General features: G+C 37.3%; 2 protein-coding genes across 2 annotated transcripts; both read right to left on the bottom strand.

Annotated features, from left to right (window-relative positions):
• Nucleotides 1–95: 95 nt before the first annotated feature.
• On the bottom strand, nucleotides 96–8,888 carry LOC127428490 (ubiquitin thioesterase OTUB1-like). The gene is made up of 7 exons (XM_051676908.1): nucleotides 8,752–8,888; nucleotides 8,200–8,261; nucleotides 7,583–7,681; nucleotides 7,171–7,289; nucleotides 4,419–4,503; nucleotides 2,786–2,980; nucleotides 96–639 (listed from the first exon to the last, which is right to left on the bottom strand). The coding sequence occupies exons 1-7, from the start codon at nucleotides 8,795–8,797 to the stop codon at nucleotides 442–444; spliced, it is 804 nt and encodes a 267-aa protein (XP_051532868.1). The 5' UTR covers nucleotides 8,798–8,888; the 3' UTR covers nucleotides 96–441.
• A 2,420-nt stretch (nucleotides 8,889–11,308) lies between these two features.
• LOC127428491 (cytochrome c oxidase subunit 8B, mitochondrial) lies at nucleotides 11,309–12,493 on the bottom strand. Its single transcript, XM_051676909.1, has 2 exons — nucleotides 12,326–12,493; nucleotides 11,309–11,713 (listed from the first exon to the last, which is right to left on the bottom strand). The coding sequence occupies exons 1-2, from the start codon at nucleotides 12,443–12,445 to the stop codon at nucleotides 11,603–11,605; spliced, it is 231 nt and encodes a 76-aa protein (XP_051532869.1). The 5' UTR covers nucleotides 12,446–12,493; the 3' UTR covers nucleotides 11,309–11,602.
• Nucleotides 12,494–18,949: the final 6,456 nt, after the last annotated feature.

The following is an 18,949-nucleotide window of genomic DNA, read 5'->3' as shown; positions in this document are numbered from 1 at the left end:
TTCAGTCTAAATTGCACCATGTCCGAAACACAAATCATTTTTGATTTTGCTTTTAAACCTACTTCATATTAAACAATGACTGTTCAAACTATGGCTATACTGCAAGCTGTTTTTATTCTCATTAAAGTCAAATACAGTCAAACAGGATAAAGCAATTCCACATAAATCACAGGCAATTTTCAACTACAAGAAACAAACTAAATGAAATTATAACCATATATTGTATATACAACTAGCAAAAAAATGCAGGTTATCCAAAGAAGACAGTACAATGTCCAGTGCCTGGTATCAAAGAACCTCCAAAATTCTGCATACAAGTCTTTGGGGTTTTGAGAGGAAATTGCAATGCGGAGTGCTGGGCTCTCGTGTTCACATTTCACAGGTTTAAAGTTGAGTCAAACCCACAGCACTGTGATTTAGCAGCAAACAGGTGCATAGCTACTATTTGTAGAGGATGTCATAGTGGCCAGGTCGGTAGAGGAGGAAAATCTTGGGCTCTCCATCTTCAGGGAAGATGTGGTGATTGACCGTTCCTCCCTCTCCTCTGTCCATGTACTCCACTTGGATGCACACATTTAAGGCCTGAGCCAGAGCTATGATGTGAATGTGGTCACTCTCTTTGGACATGGGCTCCACCTCCTGGTCAAATCAGAAGGATGGACTGGATTAAATGTTGCAGAGTCATTGAAGAATAGGTAAACGTATAAAATACTGGATGAAATAAATAATCTGCAATAATTAAAATATCTATATTTTATCAATATATAAAAATAAAACTGTCTATAAGGGAAAGTTTAGATTTACAGTGCATCCAGAAAGTATTCACAGCGCTTCACTTTTCCCACATTTTGTTATGTTACAGCCTTATTCCAAAATGGATTAAATTCATTATTTTCCTCAAAATTCTACAAACAATACCCCATAATGACAACGTGAAAGAAGTTTGTTTGAAATCTTTGCAAATGTATTAAATAAATAAATAAATTAAATTAAAAAATTTTTTAAAAAAAATCACATATTTACAGCCTTTGCTCAATACTTTGTTGAAGCACCTTTGGCACCAATTACAGCCTCAAGTCTTTTTGAGTATGATGCTACAAGCTTGGCACACCTATTTTTGGGCAGTTTCTCCCATTCTTCTTTGCAGGACCTCTCAAGCTCCATCAGGTTGGATGGGGAGCGTCGGTGTACAGCCATTTTCAGATCTCTCCAGAGATGTTCAATCGGGTTCAAGTCTGGGCTCTGGCTGGGCCACTCAAGGACATTCACAGAGTTGTCCCAGGGCCACTCCTTTGTTATCTTGGCTGTGTGCTTGGGGTCGTTGTCCTGTTGGAAGATGAACCTTCGCCCCAGTCTGAGGTCCAGAGCGCTCTGGAGCAGGTTTTCATCAAGGATGTCTCTGTACATTGCTGCATTCATCTTTCCCTCGATCCTGACTAGTCTCCCAGTTCCTGCCGCTGAAAAACATCCCCACAGCATGATGCTGCCACCACCATGCTTCACTGTAGGGATGGTATTGGCCAGGTGATGAGCGGTGCCTGGTTTCCTCCAGACATGACGCTTGCCATTCAGGCCAAAGTGTTCAATCTTTGTTTCATCACACCAGAGAATTTTGTTTCTCATGATCTGAGAGTCCTTCAGGTGCCTTTTGGCAAACTCCAGGCAGGCTGTCATGTGCCTTTTACTGAGGAGTGGTTTCCGTCTGGCCACTCTACCATACAGGCCTGATTGGTGGAGTGCTGCAGAGATGGTTGTTCTTCTGGAAGGTTCTCCTCTCTCCACAGAGAAATGCTGGAACTCTGTCAGAGTGACCATAGGGTTCTTGGTCACCTCCCTGACTAAGGCCCTTCTCCCCCAATCGCTCAGTTTGGCCGGGCGGCCAGCTCTAGGAAGAGTCCTGGTGGTTCCAAACTTCTTCCATTTATGGATGATGGAGGCCACTGTGCTCATTGGAATCTTCAATGCTGCAGAAATTTTTCTGTACCCTTCCCCAGATCTGTGCCTCGATACAATCCTGTCTCGGAGGTCTACAGACAATTCCTTGGACTTCATGCCTTGGTTTGTACTCTGACATGCACTGTTAACTGTGGGACCTTATATAGACAGGTTTGTGCCTTTCCAAATCATGTCCAATCAACTGAATTTACCACAGGTGGACTCCAATCAAGTTGTAGAAACATCTCAAGGATGATCAGTGGAAACAGGATGCAGCTGAGCTCAGTTTTGAGTGTCATGGCAAAGGCTGTGAATACTTATGTACATGTGATTTTTTTTCGTTTTTTATTTATAATACATTTGCAAAGATTTCAAACAAACTTCTTTCACGTTGTCATTATGGGGTATTGTTTGTAGAATTTTGAGGAAAATAATGAATTTAATCCATTTTGGAATAAGGCTGTAACAGTGAATAGTGAATAAGTGAAGCACTGTGAATACTTTCCAGATGCACTGTAAATGTGATGTGACTGGTCACAATTTCAAATAATCTTTTTGCCTTCACTAGTTTATTTTAAATGGTCCTGCGGTGTGACAAATTAATTTTAAAAGTACAAATATTAATGGTAATCAATTAATGAGGTCATAAAACTGCATGCTTAATAATTACAATAGAATTAGCTAAATGCTGTCTAAAACAGCATGTCACATTGCAGGAGAGTATTGTTCTGCAATTATATCATGCCATGATACTTACAAAACTTTTCCTCAATTAAAAAGGACTAAATGACCCTTTTGCTCAAGAGATACTTGCCAATCTCTCAAAATATGCAGAGCAGCATAGAGTTACCTGTTGGCAAAACTCTCGAACAGTGCGGCCGCCCTCTATGAAGTGCTGGAAAAAGTCTTCCTCTCTCTGCAGGTAGCCCGAGGTCACCAGCCGCATATACACGATCAGATAATCTGACACACTCTGCTCATTGAAGGAGCTGAGCAGCTCCCCTACAGATGGCTGCTTGTCACATGTCTCAATCAGGTCCATGAACTACAGTGAACAAGACAAGAAGAAAATAATATATACAAGAAAACACATTAAGGGAAAGAAAGAAAATCCAACTTGGTCTGAGAGGTAGTTGAAATTTGCATGCAACATAGCAAGTTGCATAGGGCGTATAAATGTATAAGACTGCAAATATTATAGTCATTTTTGCACATAATCAACCCTTCGTTAAAGGGATATTCATTCAAAAATGAAAATTCTCAAATAATTTACTCACCCTCATGTCATCCCAGATGTGTATGACTTTCCTTTTTTCTGCAGAACACAAAAGAAGATTTTTAGAAGAATATTTCGACTCTGTAGGTCCTCACAATGCAAGTGAATGGTGACCAGACCTTTGAAGCCACAAAAATCACATAAAGGTAGCATTAAAGTAATCCATATGACTTCAGTGGTTAAATACTTATCTTCAGAAGCGATATGATAGGTATAGGTGAGAAACAGATTAATATTTTAATCCTTTTTTACTATAATTCACCTCTTTCACTTCACAAAATGTGAAAGTGGAGATTTATAGTACAAAAGGACTTAAATATTCATCTGTTTCTCACCTACACCTATCATATCGCTTCTGAAGATATAGATTTTACCACTGGAGTTGTATGGATTACTTTTATGCTGCCTTTGTGATTTTTGGAGCTACAAAGTTTTGGTCACCATTCACTTGCATTGTGAGGACCTACAGAGATGAGATATTGTTCTAAAAATCTTTGATTGTGTTCAGCAGAAGAAAGTTATTCACATTTGGGATGGCATGAGGGTGAGTAAATGATGAGAGAATTGTTATTTTTTGGGTGAACTATCCCTTTAAGCCCCACCTTAAAAACAGTTCTGACCAATGCTATGTTAGCAACCGTTGTCGTCGGGTTCATATTAGCTGAGTTTTATGGAAATGATCAAAACATACAGTAAAACACTGTTGCCGGGTTAACATAATAGTTACACAAGGTACCCAGAGAGAAAAATCTTTAAATCTTGAAAAGTGCTTGTGGAACAAACTATGTGTCTGCACTCATTTCCAAATGAATGGGTACAACATCATCAACATTCAGTTATAGGAATTTTATCAGTTGTTATTGCTATCAATTGATACTTATTTCTTTTTATTTGACTGTGAGAAGTGTTTGCCTCAATCTTGATTCACAGCCTCTGCAGTTTTTAATCACGTTACTGCGTAATTTAACAATTTCTTTAAAGAAAAAAGGCAGATAAAAGATGCATTGAAATTTCACACTTCATTTCAGATCTTGTAAGAATAATATATATTTTTACCACTTTGTGTGCACATTTTAGGTTTCACAGAAATTTCATTTTTTTTCTCTGAGATGTTCTGTAAAGCTTGTCTGTGTGAAAACAGTAACCAATGTGGGCTGAGCTTCTCAAAGGGTGCATTGTAATCCCAGTGCAAAGGAGTAGGACTTACCGTGTTATGAAAATCTTCAATGGTGAATTCTGTGAAACCTTGGCTCACTAAATCTAGTTTACTCTTAGCAGCAATGGCCTTGAACCTGCCAAGTTAACGTAACCAATAACTGTGAGTTACAACAGGATCTTTCAGGAATGTGCCGAAAGCTATAGGAGCTTTTTAAAGGGATCGTTCACCCAAAAATGAAAATTGTCTCATTATTTGCCTTCACTAATTTATTTTAAATGGTCCTGTAGTGTGACAAATGAATTTTGAACATATAAATATTACAGGAAATCAATTAATCAGGTCATAAAACAGGGGCCTGGTAGCTCAGTGAGTGTTGATGCTGACTACCATCCCTGGAGTCGCGAGTTCGAATCCAGGGTGTGCTGAGTGACTCCAGCCAGGTCTCCTAAGCAACCAAATTGGCCCGGCTGCTAGGAAGGATAGAGTCACATGGGGTAACCTCCTCATGGTCGCTATAATGTGTGGTCCTCGCTCTTGGTGGGGCGCATGGTGAGAGGTGCGTGGATGCCACGGAGAATAGCGTGGGCCTCCACACGCGCTACGTCTCCACGGTAACGCGCTCAACAAGCCATGTGATAAGATGCGCGGAATGACGGTCTCAGACGCGGAAGCAACTGAGATCCATCCTCCGTCACCTGGCTTGAGGTGAGTCACTACACCACCACGAGGACTTAGAGCGCATTGGGAATTCCAAATTGGGGAGAAAAAAATAAAACTGTACGCATAATAATTATAATAGAATTAGCTAAATGCTGTTTAAAAGAGTATAGCATGTCACACTGCATGACATGTAAAATAAATTTAATTATTGCTACAGTGCATTGTATTGTTCTGCAATTATATCATGCCATGTTACTTTTCCTCAATTAAAAAGGACTAAATTACCTTTCTGCTCAAGAAATCCTTGCCAATCTCAAAGAAAAATATCAATATTTAAGTCCTTTTTTACTATAAATCTCCACTTTCACATTCTTGTTCTTTTATTTTTGGTGATTTGCATTCTCCATGGATATCGCCACCTACTGGGTAGGGAGGAGAATTTATAGTAAAAAAAAAAAAAAAGGACTTAAATATTGATCTGTTTCTCACCCAGACCTATCATATAGCTTCTGAAGATATAGATTTAACCACTGGAGTCTTATGGATTACTTTAATGCTGCCTTTTAGGGCTGTCAATTGGGCAGAGAAACTAAATTTGAATTTTTACCTTGAAAATATTCTAAATTCAAATTCAATTAGAATTTTAAAGTCAGCTGATTTTTTTAATAGACGTTATTTCCTTAGTCCACAAGAGGGCGCATTGAATACATATCACCATACAGCACCATGTTATATTATTGCAAAGAACATTCCTGGCTGTTAAAAAAAACACTCCATTTTAAACTAAAGTGCATAAAATAAAATAAAAACAAAATGTTTTAGTCGGTTCATATTCTCACATTTTAATTCAAATGTAAAACGAGGGGGGAAACGCTTCTGTAGGCAGTTCTGTGTTAACATGGTATTACACTTGCATTAGTGCCACAGTATATACTACCACAGACTCAAACTTCACAATAACAGAGATATACCACAGTGTTTTTCATTAATTACAGCTGTATGTAAGGTAGAATTATTCCCAGACAGCAGTGGTATTCGGCTGAACTCGGCTCATGATCCCTGGTCAGGGGCTGTTCAAACAGACGGAACACAATTGAAAGTAACAGAACACGAGGATCTCGATACACACATTTCCAACTTGAACTCCTTTACAGATAAACCCATTGCTTAATCTAAGAAATGCTGATAAGAGAGCAAGACACAACGGCCAAAGACCTCCACCTACTGTAAGGGGCTGTTCACACCAAACGCTTTTGCAACCATCTAGTTTTACTTTTGTTTTTCTATGTAAACACGCTAGACGAACATCTTTGTTTCGCTTTGTTTTTGTTTACACAGTGTCTCGTGCAGGAGCACTGTTTTTTAGATGCCGTGTCAAGTTAAAAAGAACTTTAAAACACGTCTCGAAACACCTGGTTTCTATTAAACTTTATTTTGTTGTGCATCATCTAGACTTTTTTAGCGCAAGAATGCGATCGGTCTGAAGTCATCACCAGTGCTTGGCACACATCCAAAATTCGAACGCGCAGTTTTAGCATTCAAATGTGCGTATTTTTCTTCAATTCTACGAATATTCAGATTTTCATTTGACACCATTCACTTGCATTGTATGGACCTACAGAGCTGAAATATTCATTTAAAAATCTTCTTTTGTGTTCACCAGAAGAAAGAAAGTCATACACACCTGGGATGGCCAGGGCCGCATTAATGCACGGGCTTACCTCGGCTTAAGCTTACCCGCGACAGCGGGGGGCCCTGAACTCCAGTCATGGTATTTTCCCGGCGCCGTTCTCGGGAGGGTGCATATGTAAACGCATTCTGCGTGAGACGCTCATGTAAACACAGAGAGGGTGCACATGATCATCCGTGTAGCGCGTGATCATCAAGTGAAAACAGCTCTGATGACAGACAGGGGCCCAGCAAAACGATAAGCCCCGGGGCCCAGGACCACCTTAATGCGGCCCTGGGGATGGCATGAGTGTGAGTAAATGATGAGAGAATTTTTATTTTTGGGTGAACCATCCCTTTAAGTTGACCACTATCACCTTCTCCTCACAATTTCACATAAAATGAGTGCTCAATGGAACTAAAACAATTGTGTTTATTCACTTCATTTGAACAAGGCTTGAATGAAGGTTACCTATGTAATTCTTTGCTGTCTTCAAGTAAAGACTCCAGATGTGAGAAGCCAAATGCTCTGTAGAAACAGTTTCCATCAGGCCGTGTTTTGCGTATAGATGAGTACCTCTTTTGCAAATCCTGTTAACAAAACAGTTTACTTGAAGGGAACACAGACACAGGACGGGGGAAGCTGGGACTTTATTTGAGAATAAATAAACATTATATTCACTCTTCCCTTCAGGGTATGTGATTATAGTACAAAGAGACTTCCACCTGGATAATGATAATTTATGGATACAATTTGGTTGAAGAGATTATAAACTTTATGCTTCACTCTCTACTAAATTCTTAACAATAACTGTAAAAAATAACCCTTACTGATTTCATAATAAAAAAAAGTAGAGTTCACTTATGAAAAATTATGTTCTTACTCTTATCTTCTGCTGGTAAATGGCATCATCTTTAGCATACTCCCTTTTAAGGACAGCAAGGTCCTGTCTTTCCGACACCAGAGGGATACTGGTGGCTATCTGGAATAACATTCAGGCTGGGTTAAAGATTGAAACTCGCAATTTTCCATGCAATAATGAGAATATCTCTCTCTCTCTCTCTTTCTCTCTCTCATATATATAAAATATATATATATACATACATACATACAGCTCTGGAAAAAATTAAGGGACCACTGCAAAATTATCAGATTCTCTGGATGCTTTGGAGAAAAATGGCATCTCTCTATATATATTAAAACATCAAAAATAGTCAGGGTTCCACACTTTTTGCCAATACATTTCCAAGGATTTTCCTTTTCCATTCATTAGTAAATTATTTCTCACAAGGAGAAATTTCTAGATGATGAAATTTAAAATATATATATATATATATATATTTACTCTAGGCACTTTCTTTCATATATTTACTTACACTTCTTTTAAGAGTACCAAACCACTAACTGCACTGCAGAAAATACCTTTATCGCTAGAGGAATAACCTGTGCATAGATTGTAAAACAACAACAACAAAACAAAATTAAAATGAGAACAATTACCTCTTGCTGAATCTTATCTTGCTGTGCTATAATTGCCTCATCATATGCAAGACAATTCAGCCCTGTTAGAGAACAAATATAATTAAGTGTAAACATTTACAAATCCCAAAATATAACCTCTCAACAGTCTCTCAATTGCAAATATCTTCCTTCCCTGAATAGTTAGATGTGAAACATAAATGTTGCTATCACAAACAGTGGAGTGGCTTTCTACATTTTGTTTTCATAGTGCAGGTGATTTCCACTGTCCATTAATGTATTTTAAACCTAACTTATCATAGGGGAAAGCGTCTTCGTTTGTCAAACGTTTATACCTAGCTAATAATCACTTACGCCGTGTTATTATTTTCTGGACAATGTAACAGCTGCTTTAAAACATAAACAATAATTTTTTTTCTCAGCTATTGTTATTAGCAAGTTAGCAAACCACTGGCTGCACTTCCGTTTAATTCCTGATGTATTCTCATCTCAAAATAACATTAAAGGCAACATTTACAAACTGCAGCAACCAAATCTTCATTCTGGTACCAACTCCGGGACACTAATCCTCACCATCCGCATCTTTTTGAGAGATCTCCTGTGGTTGCTCCTCCGCCATGTTCCAGCTGATCAATCATTTCCGGTCACCTGATCGACTAGAAACAACTTACGGCTGAGTATTCTTTATCAGAGCCCTTCTACCAATATTCTAGTACTATGTATAACGAGGCGGTCCCATCGATATTATATGGGCGGTACACTAGCAAGGAAACCGGAGGCCGTTTTATTTAAATGGATGTCTATGGAGGAGATGCTTCTATGTGCTGAATAAACTGCTTTTGTGAAGAAACAACTCATCTTTTAATTAATTGACTGCCTGTCCGCTAATCTCCAACATGTTTTACACTAAACATTCCTTTTGGAATGGACTATGTGTGGTGCTTACTAAAATAATATCCCTGTTTTATAAGAGAAGACACGGACAATTTTGCGATAGGTAGGTATCAGTTTACGGCTCTCCCCATTCATTTGTATGGTATCCGCAAACGGTGACTTTCTGTCGTAACACGCTAGTTGACCGTTAAGCTCTCTCCTATGGTACAAAAAAAAAAAAAAAAAAAAAAAAAACCGCTGAGGTTGTTATCTCAGAACAAAAGATCTATCTTTACTAGGGTACTAGATTTGTTTACATTGATCAGTCATGCATCAGTACTTTTGTTCATCTTTAGAAACATTCACTGTAAGACTCAATAATCATCCAAAATATAATTGTTTCAAATTAGTATTTGTCACATTCACAAGTGTACAAACACAAACTATATTACTATGCATGCCTAGCAGATCGATTTAAGGTGGTGTAAGTGATTTTAGCTGTTCTGGAACTTCCACAAGACTGGGCCATTAAATTAGACACGCCCCTTTTTTCCAAACCCTCGCCCTCCAAAGATAGCATGGAGACCATCACCTTGCAGTTGTCTAGCAAAATAGCACCCTCAGCTGACAACAGTTATGTATCTGAATATGAAATTAAAGGGGTCATGAGATGCTCTTTTTTTATATAGTTTTAGTAGTAGTACAGTTTTTTTTGTTGTTGTTGTTTTGTTTTTTTGCATTAAAACAGTCATAAATTAGTAATATATGATAATTTTGCAGGCTCCGGCCCTCTGTATGAAACGCTCGGTTTAAGCACCTCCTTAAAACTTCAACGTAAACACCCACTGTTATGATTGGCTAACATGTGCAGCCCCTCTAGACATTTTTTAAATAAAATCTGAAGAGAATGAACCAGCTTAACAACATTATAAATCTAAATATCAGGGTTTACACTTAACACACATCCAACACATTGCATCCGAATATATTAAACTGTTTATATCAGGCACAACTGTTAACACTCACACACTGTCTACACCGGACGCAAGAGTCGCGTCTCGTCAAAAGCAATAGAACCCATTATAATCAATGATGCTGTCTACCATGGAAGTGTCCGTTGCGGCGCATCACACTGTGTCGACAGTAAACAGATGTCCCATTCCAAATTAAAAAGTTTGTCGATGTGCCCAGTGTAGACAGCCTCAAGCCGTTGCATCGCATCGTGTCAGTGGATGCGCCCGGTTTTAACAGGAAATCAGCACCATAAATGATCACACAGTCATGACAAATGAAATATTCATGAATGAAACTGTTTAGTAATGGTTTTTGCAATCGTGTCCAAATGTTTTAACTACCCCATCCTTCAATAACAGTTCCTTTGCAAAGCTTGAATCGTATTATTACTGGTATAATGTGAGCTGAACATATAATCCACTCTAAAATACACTGAATGATCTGCTTCATCTACTACACTATGAGAACATGCAAAATGATTGACAGCGAAGTCTTTCTAGCAAGTCAGTCTACTTTGGAACGCTCTCGGGAGGCTTTTTCCATTCATGACAGTGCACCTCCTATCTACTTGAATGGGGAAACACTGAAATCTCATAAACGGTTGTTCAAGATTACAATCAAAGAACATATTTCAAATCAGCAAGAAAATATGACAACACAGGAATCATAAATTGTTTTTCTTTACCTCAGATAATGCTAAAAAAAAATGCATTTTCCCAGCTTGCATAGCTAATGCGCATGGGTGTTCTCGAGTTGATTGACAGGCGATATCTGTATCTAAAAGGTGATTGGCTCTTTTACATGTAAGGCAGGACTTCGTTTCTACATTTGTTGACCATTGGGGCATTCCAGTTTCTCCCATTAATTTTAATAGAAGTGGCCCATCTCTGCTAAATAGTCACATCAAAGTCTTCTGATTGGCTGATCAAAGAATGTGTCCATGGCCCGCAGTCATATTTTTGTTTGTTGTTTGCACAGTGTAGTGCTGTCACAGAGACCGGCGAGATATCTCAGTGATATCTTTCAGGAGTAAGTAACATTTTCTCCATACCATTCCATAAAATAAAAAATAAAAAAGGCTTACAGCACCTTTATCTATTTAAATCAATAGATTTAATCTCAAAGACCCTTAAAATGTAAACATGTTATGCAACTAGCTTTTGTTGAACAGCACTTTATTCTTGTCTGACAAAATAATATAGGCCAAATATGTCATAGACAACAGTAACAAACACAAACACAATTTAAGATTTAAATAACTGTTTATTTAAAATGTAAGAAGCTCCATGTAAGGAGAATTGAATCACCAATGATGACATGTTATTACACATTTATTAACATCGAGCAAACAGCTCAGTGTATTGAAGACCGGAGTGGTTGGTGGAAAGTAAACAGTTGCATGGAGAGGTAAGCTGGGTGGTTCAAAAGAGATATATTGTTCCACAATTCAGGTAAATTTGAAGGTCAGTGACATGGTGGTCCCAACATAGCCAAGCAATAAAATAAGACAAGCTGCTTTCAGTCTGTGACAGGTCAATCACTCCAAGTCAGCAGAACCCTTCTTTTTGTAGTTTTCCAGGTTGGCCAGAACCCACCCAGCTGGTCCGAGGATGGCAAGAGAAAACAATGTCAGTCCAACTGCTGTCTCCTGTGAAAGGACACCAACAGACAAAGTATTGTCAGGTAAACCTTTGTTATAATAGTCAAAAAATTATATTGAATATATTCAGAGTGAGGAGTTAAACAGTAGAAATGGGATTCTATAGAAAGACCCAATCTATATATTACTACAAAAAGTTAAAATAAGGACATTATAGTTACAGTGTGATGGCTAATTTTAGGCTATTTTGTTTTAAACCTTCATAGCAAATCTCAAATATTAGATTTTCTAATTTTTCCAACAACCCTTAAAACCCTCAATGTTTTCCATAAAACACTCTTTCATTTACTTCTATAACTAAGCATTTAATGCCTAACTAGACCTCGTTTTTTTCTAGTGCACTACAACAAATATACGGCCCAGCTGTAAAAAAAAAAAAAAAAAAAAAAAAAAACAAGCCTGATGAGGCGCTAACTTCCAACATATATACGAAAATATTGTTCAGATCTATTCACAATTAGTGTCTGGATTTGATGTGATCTGAAATGATGCTGCATGTTTCTTATGATCAAATACAGCGAGTCTAAAGGTGAGTGCAAGGAGATTATGGCGTCCCCATTGAGGCAAAAGAAAACGATCTGCTCTGTACTGTATACTTACAGCAGGACCAACAGCGTCCTTGGCTGGTCGTGTTGCGATGTTGGCTCGCTGGGTGATGGTTGATCCCCGCAGAACCGGGACGGCTCGGATTCTAGCGATTCCCCGCAGAAGTCCAGACATCTTGAATCTCGTCTAGTGAGTGTGTAATGAACAGGAACCGGAAAACTCACCGGAACTTGCGGCACGAATTCAGCAAGGGATCATGGGAAACATCTGTATGCGTCCGGGAGTTGTAGTGCGTGTGTGTCTGTCTCATGGCCGCCGCCGACAGTATTGCCGGCAATACTACTTTTATCCGTTATTTCGGCTTCCTTAACCTGCATTTTTAGCTCTGGTAGTTCAAAATAGAATCCACATATGTGATCCAGTCCTGACTTTACCTTTCGCGTTGTGATTGGTCAAAATCAATTGGTTACTGCTTAACTGAATGTGCTGCTTTAGAGTGGCCGTATTTCCCGCCTGGATAAGATGAGAAGCATGAGCAGCGAATGTGAGGATAAAATAGCTATCTGTAATACATATTGATTATTTGTTTATAGTGTATTATATATTTAGACTTTTACCATTTTATTTTTAACGTCGTATTATTCTAAAAGACTAACATGTAACCGTGCATGTGTATAGCATGGCTGAGTGTAGTAGCCAACATACTCACATTTAACTTAAAACCAGCGGAAATGTGTCAGGAGTAATAAAACAAAATGTGGATTGCCATATTTAACGTTATGTAAATTGCTTACTAGCTTGGCAGATGTTGGCTGTTGGTTAGCTTTTGAGCATTTTTCTATGCGGTAGTGGATAATGCTTGCTAGCTTGGTTTTTGTGAGCCATTTCCATAGCTACCATGAAGGTGCACATGCACCTCAAAGAGCATAGTTTATTTCTTCAAAAGATTTGTCAAGGGATATAGGAGGTTAAAAGATGATGTCAAGAAACAGTTTTAAGTGACTTGAGGTGGGCGATATACCGATTACATCGATATACGGACAGGGTTGGTGAGTAACGGAATACATGTAATGGGATTACGTATTTAAAATACAAAATAAAAGTAACTGTATTCCACTACAGTTACAATTTAAATCATTGGTAATTAGAATACAGTTGCATTCAAAAAGTATTTGGATTACCGAAGAGATTACTTTGCATTTTATTGTCATTTGTTTTATTTAATATTTAGTCCTTTCAGATGGAAAACATTTATACGTATAAATGATGCGATCCAAAGTGCATTTGAACAGCGGTGAAACACTTTCTTATGATGTGTTACATTCATATGAGCAGATAGAGAAGTAAGTTTGAAGTAAGTTTAGAGCAGAAGAAATAGAAATAAACCTTGTGTAAATTGTCAGCTTTATGCTAAGCTAAAATGCTATTTCTAGTCATTTTACATGCACGTTACCAAGCACGATCATATTTTTTTTATCAAGAAAATTCATGTTGGACCTTAATTTATTTTTTTCTAGTAAGACCTTTGATATTAGGGCAAAAATATCAATCATATTCTTGATAATCATTTTTGTATTGTTTTCCTGTAAAAATATCTAAAAATCCTGTAAACATGATCAATTTGATTTATCTTGTTTTAGAAACAACACTGCATAAGATATTTCGGTTTTTCAGAGAATGTATTTTTAACGTGTATTTTGTCTTACTGTACTGACAGAGTTTTTATAGTCAAAACAAGTGAAAAAATCTACCAGTGCTGAAGAAGTAATCCAAAGTATTTAGAATACGTTACTGACCTTGAGTAATCTAACAGAATACGTTACAAATTACATTTTACAGCGTGTAATCTGTAGAGGAATACATTTCAAAAGTAACCCTCCCAACCCTGTATATGGACGGGAATGTGTCAACTGTCAACCACAATAAATGTTTGTGTATCCTTGCTTTCGCCGTGACAAAAAGTGGTGCAGTTTGGTAGAGAATGTGCGTTTGTAGCCATGGTTATTTGGTTGTTATTTTTCATTTAAATGTGCACTTTTCTCGGAATACAGCATGGGGAGAGTGAAGACACCTAAAGACGCTTAAAATGAAAACTGAGTACAATATTTCAGAGTACAATATTTGCTTATATAGCCCACCCCTATTAATGACAATTACAAACATAAAACTTAAAGGTGCAATATGTAATATATTTACTGCACTAAAGCATAAAATTATCATAATATGTTATCAGAGATTTAGGAAACATGCTAACTTGAAATACTGGCTTTTCCGAAAACAATGCTACAACCAGTATATTCTACTTTGAAATTTCCATTCGGGGCCGAAATTTCTGTTTGTGCTTTCGTCCATTGGCAATTTTCCTCCCCGGGTTGCCAGATTTAATACAAAAGTTAGCAAGCAAACATAGCGCGCTTCAGCCATGGAAGCCAGCAATACAGATGTGCAATACAGCTAACATTGACAGAGTTATAAAAAATCCACATGAGCTGGATTATAATTTGCAAACAATAAAAACACTGCAAACGTATACATTAGCTGATCAACTTACAGTGTAACGCTCGTCGCTTGCCATTGTCAGGTTGCTCGTTACTGTTGCGTGTGTCAACCTGGCAACTTGCGTGATCTTCGAATCTGGGGAGGAGGGTGGGGGAGACAACTCTCTCCAATATTTTGAATTTGGACTGCAGTACCCATTTTAAACACTTGATGTCAATGTTACATGTTGCTCCTTTAATGAATGCAGTAAAATGTCCCGTTCAAATGAGTAAAAGGTGTTTTCGCAAACAGACAGAAGCAACAACTGGAAACTGTTGGTACCTCCTCACCCAGCAATTAGGGTTTGAACAGGTAGTAAGTTAAAGTAAATGTTCAAAACAAGTAAGTTAAGTGATTATTAGAATCATTAAACTTAAAAACACCTTAAAACAAAATGCAGCAGACGGTGAAAATGTCACTTTTATGATCCCCTCAAAAATAAAAAACTGAACCATTCGATTATTTATATAAATATATAATTTTATGTTGCTTGCAAAAAACAAAAAGTAAAAAAAAAAAAAAAAAAAAATTGGCAATAATATGTGGCATGTTATGGCACCCCTGTGTGTGTGTACAACCATTTTTCCCAGTTAAAATAGTTACAAATAAACTATCTTTTGCATCTCCAGTAGTTAAACATTATAAAGATTATCCATTACATTTGTTGTTAACTTGATCAGTTCCCATGGTCATCGAAAACCTGGAAATATCAGGGAATTCTGTGATTTCCAGGCCTGGAAAAGTCATGGAAATTAATAATATCAGAATTTTTTTCTAGTTAATATATTTTGATTTATTATGCTCTGCCCTAAAATATTTAATTTGGGTGTTACATTGCACTGGATTAAAAACACACAGTGAAGAGTTTAAAATATATTATGTTATTTAGAATACCTAACCCAAGGCTCCACAATAAGGGATACCTGATGGCCCGCACATTCCACAGTTCACAATCACAGTGCACGAAATTCCCAATTTTTTTCGTTTTAACATGTTGAAAATTAGCAGTCCACACATTGGAACACATAAAATCAACAGTACATTTCTATAAGACTGTAAATCCATCTCTGTCCGCTCATTTCTCTCTCATCTCTCCATGCAGTGTAAACACTGTTTAACGTGCATGCGCACTCGAACGGGCACAAGTATTGTTCCCACAGTAAAAAATAGTGCAGTTTAGAGATGAAGCGCTGAATAAAACCTAATAAACTTTGTTAAACCCCGGTTATACATGTGGGTGGAATTATGAGCTGCTCAGTATCCAAAATACAAGTAGGCCTATATATTTAGGTAATGTTTTTCAAAATGTAAACATTAATTCGACATGCTAATGGCGTTTGATATGAATAGAAGCAAAATCGCTACGGTTATTATTTTCAGAGCTGTTCAGCTGCAGGGTGAAGATGACTGTTTAAAACAGTCTACTTCATATGTTTCTCATAACACCTGTTACACTTCTTGTTTCTGGATCATACAGATATTTTCTTTCTGTGCTTTGTGTATCAGTCAGTGTTGGTCTTGTTTGGGTTGTCTAATTTCAAATTTATATCCACACTCTTAATTTACAGATTAGGCATAATATCTACCTACTGAATATACTGGACACATCACAACTGATTTAGTAGCAAGGTCTCCTCTCTCATAGATTCATATGTGCATAACATTCAGCCAATAATCAAATCTTTAACTCTGTGACTAAACATTTGATCCTGATTGTGAAAACTACACAGAGCTTAAAAGTTGACAGCAAGACTAAACGGGTGACGGAAAACCCATAATTTGCTCCACAGAACTCTTCACTTAAAAACATACGTAAATGGCTGAGGTTAATATGATGAATTTATATTTGTAAAGCGCTGAAATAGGGTTACATAAGGCATAAATCATATCTTGCAAATTATAAATGTGATACAATTTTGGGGGGAAATTGTCTTAAAACGTAATATTTATTTTAAAAACAAATTTAAAGCCATGATGGTTAAAAGTGTTATTTTTTATTTTTGTGTTGGGGCCAGTAGAAAAAAATCCTTAACGTTGAGCCCTGCCTGACCAATTAGAGACAACGATGTTGCTGCTAATCCCCACCCATTTTAGGATTCACACAATATGTTGTATGGATTAAATGTTTTCAGTTGAACTTTCATAAAGCAATGTTGTGTTTTTGTTTTGTTTTTTTACAAATTTGCGATTTAGATATCGGTGCAATTTTCAGAATGAAAGGCTAAATTTTTGGGCATGGAAATTACCTTTCAAGTCATGGGAAATTCATTGGTTGAAAATAGTGGGAACCCTGTGTTATGTAACAGTGACACCGTGCTTTAGTGCTGCTGGTGTGGTTACTGAACAAGCTTATGTTACATAATTATATTGGTTAGTAAATTCTTACGAGCCAAGCAGAACATGTTATTCAGAGTAGCACCATTTTTAATTTGACAGTCATAAGAAAAGCAGCTGTGAGGGACAGAGGTAGGCCTATATCCTCTTCAATGTGTTGAACTTGTTGCCACCTTGCCCCTGTAAAATTATTATACACCATATCAGTAACATAAAAAGGAGCCTATTTCTGGCCAGCATACAAGCAATACAACATTTTTGTGATTGTGTACTTGTTTGATATCGAAATTACCGCAAACATACAATTTGTTCGTTCAAACATTAATAGCAATAATTAAATGTGTATAAACTTAACCAGTATAATTCGGGGCAGAGAGGAGCACACAGCAGTCGTAATACAAACACACAATCCTTTATTAAATGTTAAAACACACAATAAAATTCAACAGGGTTACCTTCCATTTCAAATGTGAGCATGTACCCCAAAATAATCGGAGCTCACATCCCCACATCAACCTCACACAAAAACCCAGCCGGAAAAAAGAACATCGATCCATTGCCATCAAACTCTTTAAATAGTTCACCACATCGAGCTGCACCTGTGCACGCCAACATTCTCATTTGCAGAGTATGGCCACTCACGTCAAGTATAGGTCTCTGTAGAACTGTAATAGGTAGTTTCACATCTGTGGGCGTTTTCAAACAGGGATGGGTGTTTCTAAACTATCCAATCAGAGTATGGAATCTCAGTGTAGAAATCAGTGGGCGTTTCCAAACAGGATGGGCGTTTCTAAACTAACCAATGAAAGTAGGGAATCTCAATGGTTTGAAAACGCCTACTGATTGGGAAAAGCCCATTTTTGTTCTGCAGTGATATAAGGGCGTACCCAACTTCAAGTTCATCAGAATATTTAGGCCTTGTTATTCTGTGCTTTGGCAATTTTGAGTTAAAGCTAGCCTTTAAAAAAAAAAAAAAAGGAGTTAACTACAATACAAGTTATTAATATGGCTTAAATTAAAACATTATCTTTTTAAAGTATATAACTATTTGCAACATACAGCATTTTAACAGATAGACCATTATGTAAATATATGAATTGAAAACATAGTGGTGAACAGCAGCATAATATTCAGCAACAAATAAGGTAATGTGAAATGATGTGGTGGTGGAACTCAAAAGAATCGTCCTTTAATATGGTTCGTCTATGAATCATCCGAACAAACTGACTCACTAAAATGAATCAGACTTTCTAAAGATTCATGAGAGGGAGAAGATGGTTTAGAATAGGCTGGCCAAGGACCCCCTCTGTCCAAGACCATTTTGAAAGCCCCATCCCGGATATTTTGCATCCCGGAATGGCCGGACAGATGGGCAAAAACTGGAATGATCCTGGAAAATCCTGGACGGGTGGCAATCTGAACTGTTTTGACAAAACATTGAGGAATCAAATTACCCAAAAAAATCAGTAGACAAAAAAACTTTAGAAACATGAGTGGTTAAAATTAAATGTGATCTAGGATCTTTATACAGCTTTATACAGTGCATGCCATTAAAGTGACTGTAAGTGTATCCCTAAATGCCTCATTTTTATTACCGTCAAAAATATGGCACACTGAAAACCCCAATAAGTTAATTGCACTCATTTGATTGAGTAAACTCGTTCCCTCAATTCCATTGAGTAATGGGGTTTCCCAAAACTTAAGTATTTAAGTTCAATTAACTTGGTTTTCAAGTAGAGTGAACTTAACTAACTACATGCAAGTAGACTTAACTCAGATTTGAATTTAAACATTGTTTCTACTGAT

This window comes from Myxocyprinus asiaticus, chromosome 38, assembly GCF_019703515.2.
Source record: "Myxocyprinus asiaticus isolate MX2 ecotype Aquarium Trade chromosome 38, UBuf_Myxa_2, whole genome shotgun sequence".
NCBI classification, from domain to species: Eukaryota; Metazoa; Chordata; class Actinopteri; order Cypriniformes; family Catostomidae; genus Myxocyprinus; species Myxocyprinus asiaticus.
The sequence above is the reverse complement of the archived record's forward strand: the minus strand, read 5'-3'. Positions and strand labels throughout refer to the sequence as shown.

Excerpts from the sequence above, each read along its gene's own strand:
- LOC127428491 (XM_051676909.1), bottom strand. The coding sequence starts at position 12,445 with ATGTCTGGACTTCTGCGGGGAATCGCTAGAATCCGAGCCGTCCCGGTT. Across the intron at positions 11,714-12,325 it reads AGGACGCTGTTGGTCCTGCT|GAGACAGCAGTTGGACTGAC; the intron begins GTAAGTATACAG and ends GTCCTTTCACAG.
- LOC127428490 (XM_051676908.1), bottom strand. The coding sequence starts at position 8,797 with ATGGCGGAGGAGCAACCACAGGAGATCTCTCAAAAAGATGCGGATG. Across the intron at positions 7,682-8,199 it reads AAGATAAGATTCAGCAAGAG|ATAGCCACCAGTATCCCTCT; the intron begins GTAATTGTTCTC and ends ATGTTATTCCAG. Across the intron at positions 2,981-4,418 it reads TTGAAGATTTTCATAACACG|TTCATGGACCTGATTGAGAC; the intron begins GTAAGTCCTACT and ends TGTTCACTGTAG.